This window comes from Pseudopodoces humilis, chromosome 20 (assembly GCF_049639895.1).
Source record: "Pseudopodoces humilis isolate 2021_Gansu_Grassland_sample_001 chromosome 20, ASM4963989v1, whole genome shotgun sequence".
Classification (NCBI taxonomy): domain Eukaryota; kingdom Metazoa; phylum Chordata; class Aves; order Passeriformes; family Paridae; genus Pseudopodoces; species Pseudopodoces humilis.
The window spans coordinates 10,422,977-10,429,056 of NC_142219.1; the positions used below are offsets into that span (position 1 = coordinate 10,422,977).

General features: G+C 50.3%; 1 protein-coding gene across 2 annotated transcripts; it reads left to right on the top strand.

Moving 5' to 3' along the window:
- LOC102110775 (dynein light chain 1, cytoplasmic) lies at positions 1-3,228 on the top strand. Of its 2 annotated transcripts, none has more exons than XM_005524432.3 (3): positions 1-156; positions 732-869; positions 2,624-3,228. In XM_005524432.3, the coding sequence occupies exons 2-3, from the start codon at positions 738-740 to the stop codon at positions 2,759-2,761; spliced, it is 270 nt and encodes an 89-aa protein (XP_005524489.2). In that variant the 5' UTR covers positions 1-156; positions 732-737; the 3' UTR covers positions 2,762-3,228. The 2 variants fall into 2 exon arrangements, with proteins under 2 accessions (XP_005524489.2, XP_087921082.1); XM_088064956.1 differs by having other exon boundaries at positions 6-156; positions 729-869.
- The last annotated feature ends 2,852 nt before the right edge of the window (positions 3,229-6,080 follow it).

Here is a 6,080-nt window from a genome sequence, read left to right on the forward strand (position 1 = left end):
GGGGCGGGGCTGGGGCGCTCGGAGGCGCCGGCGGCGCGCGCGGGTCGGTTAAACAGCCGCGGCGGCGGAGCCGAGTGGGTGCATTGCTGCGCGCCGTCCCGCACCCTCACCGGCTCTACATCCGCACCGCGCCGGTACCGCGGCGCCCGCTCGACGGTGAGGGCAAGGCGTTGCCGGCCTTGAGCACTGGGCAGGGACAGCTGCCGAGAGGGGCTGGGTCCGGCTCGGAAAGTCTGGGACTGGGCAACCCCGGTGCCTGGGCTCTTCCCCGGCCTCCGCCTCCGGTTTTCCCTCATCCCCAGCAGCTGCCGGCGGTACCCTGTAGCCAGGCGGGGCTGCGAGCCCTTGGCCGCGCGGGCCGGGCTTCCTTCGCCTCCCTCGGGGGAGGGAAGGGCCGTCGGGCCGGGCGATGGAGCGGCCGCGCTCTCTGGCGGAGCTCCCGGGCTCTTCGGGCCGGAGCGGGGCTGGGGAGGGCCGGGAGGGCGGCGGCGCTTGTGCGGCTCCGGGCCGGAGAGCCGGTGCCGAACGGGAGGCGGCGTTTGAGCCCCGCTGCTCGGGCTGTGCCCGGGGCCGTGCCCGTGCCCGGCACGCCCGGCCAGGGCGGGGGCACCGCGCGGTGCCCGAGAGCGCGCTGGGAATGGCGCTACCTGTGGGGCTGCTCGGCAGCAGGTGGTTCCGGCAGGTGCTTCTGCAACTCTGAATTTCCTTCGGTTTTTTTTTTCTCCAAGCAGGCAATCATGAGTGATCGAAAGGCAGTGATCAAAAATGCGGACATGTCAGAAGAGATGCAGCAAGATGCTGTGGAATGTGCAACTCAAGCCTTGGAGAAATACAACATTGAGAAGGACATTGCTGCTCACATAAAGAAGGTAGATGTTGGCTTGTAATGTGCTCATGATATCTTTGTGCACATGAAAAATCAATTGGGGAGAATGCTGCTGGGCAAGTAGTGCTAGAAAAACAAGTTCTAGAGACGCTTGATAATCAAGTTAGACTTTCTCTTTAGGCTGATGTCCATGTGTTCCTTTACCCACCTTTTACATGGACCTTTGTAGGTGCTGCTTTTTTCTTGCAGTCCTTTCTGCTTACTGCCTTTTTTACCACTGTCCCGTTGTCCACGTGAGGATAGAGTGGCACCTGACTCTCCCTGTGACTGATGAGCTGGTACAAAACACAGCGATTCTATTGAGCTGTCCTGTGGTTTTCCTCTGAGAGGAAGCTTGTTCTTGGTTTCAATTGTATTTAATTTAATCTTAAGGATCTCTTTATAATTCTTGCCAAAGATCTTTCGATCTTTGGATCAAAAATAGCAGGGGAAAAGTAGTTTTCTGCAATTCTCTGTAATCACACCTGTCCTTATGTAGTGATATAAGCCCCCCCAAAAAAAATCCTGGTGGCACTGATTATCTGCTGTTTGCAACATCTGTGTCGTCCTTTATGTAGGATTAACAATACACGAGAAAGATCTAGTTCAGATTATATTTCCTGCTTTGTCAGCTCAGGAGAACGGAGAAATCAAAGTGCGTCAGTAGAAGTTAAAGAGATCTGAGTGGAAGAGCTGTTGAAATGTTAAGGCCGATCACTGTCTGGAGTTAACTGCTTGGCATGAGAAGCTAAATTTGATAAAGGTTTAGGCCACAAGCTGGGAATTTTCACGTGGATATGCTAACTTCTACCTAATGCTGTGAAAAAGGGCCTCAAGAGCTAGTTCAGGCTGGAAAATAAGGAAGTTATAACTGTCAGCAGAAACTTCAACACGAGAGATAAAAAAGACTGTCCAGACGCAATAAAGAACAAGAAGTCCTCAGACCCTAATGTCATTAGTGGTCTGAACTGTGAAGGGTGGGGAACTGAGATTGGGAGGGTGTAATTGCCTGGGAATCTCTTTGTTCGGTATCCTTCTGAAGGCACCCAGCTGGAGCTATTCTGTTGCTGTACCACTCAAAGCCTGAGATTCTGCTCCAGGACACTTGGGGTGGAGGTAACTTTAAAATATGGGGTACCTGGGATGGAGAAGTTTCTGTAACATGGGAAGTAATTAATTCATACAGAACAATTGTCTCTGCTAAAAAAATGCTTGTTTGCTTTGACCAGAATACAGAAAGGCTTTATTTCTCCAGATGCAGAAAGTACCTATGAAAGTTGGAGAGAGTTCAGTACTTTTCAAATATCCTTTGTAGCAACTACTGGGAATTTATAGAGGATTTGTTTGAAAATACGTAAAGCACAAGTGCTTAGATTTATTGATCATACTGTTGTTTCAGAGCATGTGGCAGAGAATTTCCTGTTCAGCAGCTGTGCTGCTGATAGACAATGAAGTCTAAATTATGGCTTTGTCTCAAACTAATCATCTTTTACTTGGGAATTGTATATTCAATCATGTTATGAATTTGGGGGAATAGAAGACTACTTTCCTTCAACAAAAGTAATGTTTTAAACTTATTACTGCTCAGTGCAGAAGTGCTGAGGGGTTTTTGTGTGTCTGACTAAGCAGCAGGTGAACAATAAGATGTAAATAAAATAATCCTAGTATGTAAGAGCATCTCTTCTTCCTCTGATTGCCTTGCTCAGAAAGTGAATACCTATTAGAAGAGTTCTTGATTTGTCATGATCTCTTTTGCAGGAGTTTGACAAGAAATACAATCCCACTTGGCACTGCATCGTGGGAAGGAATTTTGGCAGCTACGTGACTCATGAGACCAAGCACTTCATCTACTTCTACCTCGGCCAAGTCGCTATTCTTCTTTTCAAGTCTGGCTAGAACCATGGACTGTTACTGAAACTTGCATCCAGTTACAGGACTCTGACTAGTTACTGCAGCCTTCCTGAGGACACAGGCCTTGATTTTCAAGGGCAATGGCAGGGATTATGTTGTAACAGATGACATTACATTGTGGATATAAAAAGGAAAAGTACCAAAAAAGTCTTCCTTGTATTTATTTTTTTTTCAGAAGGCTCCTCCTTTGCTACTAGAGCTGTTGGAGCAGTTTTGCTTTTGCAAGTTTTATAGCCATCTACTGTATTTCCAGATTACTGCTAGTGCTATGCAAGTACTGACAGTGTTTAGCTCTTTATGTTTCAAACTTCTCTTATTCTTCTGATTTTACTTTTATAAAATAATTTTCCCCATCTTGTTTTCCTGAATGTGCTGTCCCAAAAATTGAGCTGTTTCTTTTTCTGCTGTCTCTGGAGAAGTGCGCTGGAGAATAAAAGCCAAGTTCTACCCCAGCCAGGTTGTTATTTCTGGCTGATTTGTATTGTTGTGGTGACAGTGATGATTCGGTCTGATCAAGCCATGGGGAGTGCTGCCTGAAGGGGTGTGTGGGGCTCTGTGTGGGGCCTGCAGCGTTCCCATCGTGCCTGGGCTCCATCCAGCTCCGGACACGGCTGCGCGTGACTCGTCACCATCACCGGGCACCGGTCGTGATCCCGGGCGTGGAGCAGAGCCTCTTGTGCCGGCCCCGCAGCAAAGGACAGCAGCTGCACTCTGCCTGGGCTGCTCCAGGGGAGTGAGAGCCCCAGGGCAGTGGGAGCCTGGTGTGGGTGTCAGGGCTCGGGTGGTGCTTGTCACTCCCAGCCAGAGAGTGGGTGCTTAATGTGAGCTGGGGCTGCTTGAGCTGTTCCCCTGCCTGGCACACCCAGTGACAGTGGTGGCACCGTGTGGCACTGAGGCCGTGCTGGGAATGACAGTTCCTGTGGGGCTGCTTGGCTGGTGGGTCTGGCAGGGGCTTGCTCCTGCAGCTAAACCCTCTTCACTGCTTGATACAGACATCCATGGTTGATCAGGCAGCTGTGGTAGAGGATACAGACATGCCCCCAGAAATGTGCAGCAGCTTCTGTAGGGTCTGTTTGGGCTGTGGAGAAATGGGAAGTTGAAAGAGAAATCACAGTCATTATAAAGAGGATAAATATTTTCATGGAACACTATCCGCACAAGACCTCAAGGGGCAACACCACTTTGGAAAAGTGAAATACTGTGGTCATGCAATACTTTGGACTTTTCCTGGGGCCAGGTGTCACCTTAGAGAAATCACTTCTGAAATCCAGAATAGCTGAATGCTGAGCTAAGTACCTAAGTCACCAAGGAGTGCTGTGGTTAGACAGGCCTGTGCTCTGTCAGGGACAAGAAGGAGCTGTAGTAGCCCTTGGCCTGGGTGGAAAGCCACCTGTCTGTCCCATGTCCTACCCCTGGTGCTGTGTTGCAGGGAAGGAAAATACGTGGAGCCTTGAAAATAAGCCCAGTGCCCTCTGTGTTTTTCCAGCAGCTATCATATCGAGAAAAAACTCCGAAATTTCCTAGTGTGGGCTCAAAGCTCCTTGACCAAGCAGAGGTACTGGCCAGCCAGGCCAGAAGAACGACCCAGGCTCCTGCTCTTGTACAGCAAACGGTGCTCTCAGGAGTAGCGGGAGGCTTTTAGCCGAATCCCCTCCCTGTTCATTACAGCGCCAACAGCATTACAATTGTTTTAGGCAGAGTTAGGCCGCAGCCGCTCTCCCCGTGTCCCCGGTTACCGGGGCCGCAGCGGCGTTGCCGTCGCCGTGGAAACGGGAGCGGGCGCGCGGCACGCCGGGGTGGGGGAACGCCCCGCCCATCATCCCGCACCTGGCCAATGAGCTGCGGGGGCGCTCCCGGCGGTGACCAATGGCTGGCGGTCGGCCCGCAGGGGGCGTGGCCGGGACGCTCCTGAGCAATGGCGGCGGGGGCGCAGGGGCCGGGCCGGACCCGCCGGACGGGGGTGGCGGAGCGCGGCCGGGCCGTGAGGGGAGCTGCGGGTCCTGCCGCAGGCCCCGCCCTCCCGTGCCCGGAAACTTTGCATGCTTTTTTATTATAGGTGACCATGTGTGATCTGACGGTTGTGATAAAGGATCCGGAGCTGTCTGAAGCGATGCTGTGCCGGGTGCCAGTCGGTCTCCGGAGGAATGCGGTGTTGTGTGTGGCACTGCAGCTCCGGTAACGAGGTCCAGTCTTCGCTCCTAATATCTTCATATTGAACACTATTTGAATGATATGGTTGTTTTTATTTGGGGGAAGTCTTCCTTGCATTTATTTTCTTTTCAGAGCCTTTCTTAATTTGATAATAAAAATGTTGTGTTTTGCTTTTAGAAGTTTTGTGTCTCTATACTCTCATTCTAGTACTGCATGTGCTATTTCTTATTTATTTTCAAATGTGGAGGAGCAACTTTGTTAGAAAGTTGAGGGGTTTTTCCCCCACAAATCCAGAAGATCTAAATGCTGTGGTAACTATTCTTACAGCAGTTACCACAGTAATTCCAAGAACAACAGACCTAATTAGGGAACAATCAGGTGTTAAAAACAGGCCTTTATGAAGTTTTTCTAAAAATAACATTTACAGACGATATGTTTGAAATGTGTAAAACACAAATTCCTAGATTTGTCGATCATACTGGTGTTACAGAGCATGTGGCCTGTGTGTACAAAACTGGTAGTGAAGCTTTTACTTGAGGGGCTGTAGATTCGGATCATGGTATGAATTATGAATTAAGGGTAAAGATGCCCTTACATGCTCCACCCATATTTTTTTAAGAAGCTGGGAATTGCTCTCCCATGGAACTTGAACCTATCATCCCTGAAATAATAGAAATAATAGAAATAGAAATAATAGAAATAATAGAAATAATAGAAAAGGCATCAGGAGATGCATTCAAGAATGTATTTTAAAGGTTAAAATAAATGCCTTTAAGATCCGAGTTGCCTTGTGAGGTTTTTTTCCCCCTTTTGTTTTGAGGGAAAAGTTTGAAAATACCACTTCAAGTAGGCCCAATGAGATTTAAAAACAAACAAACAAACAAAACTTTTACGATTATTTGCTACAAATCGCTGGCAATGATTTTATACCAAATGATTTTCCATGCCGCTGAGGTGGGGAGCGAAGGGCGGGCTCCGGGCTCGGCGCAGGGCCCGGCCCGCAGCTCCCGGCGCGCCCCGCGCGGCCCAGGACTACAAATCCCGTCATGCCCGGGGGCCCGCCCGGACCGGCTGCATCCGGGTCCGGCCACTGCTGCGGGCGACTCGTCGCCATTACGGGGCAGCGGCGGCCGAGCCGGGGCCGGTGCGGCGC

Excerpts from the sequence above, each read along its gene's own strand:
- LOC102110775 (XM_005524432.3), top strand. The coding sequence starts at position 738 with ATGAGTGATCGAAAGGCAGTGATCAAAAATGCGGACATGTCAGAAGAG. Across the intron at positions 870-2,623 it reads TTGCTGCTCACATAAAGAAG|GAGTTTGACAAGAAATACAA; the intron begins GTAGATGTTGGC and ends TCTCTTTTGCAG.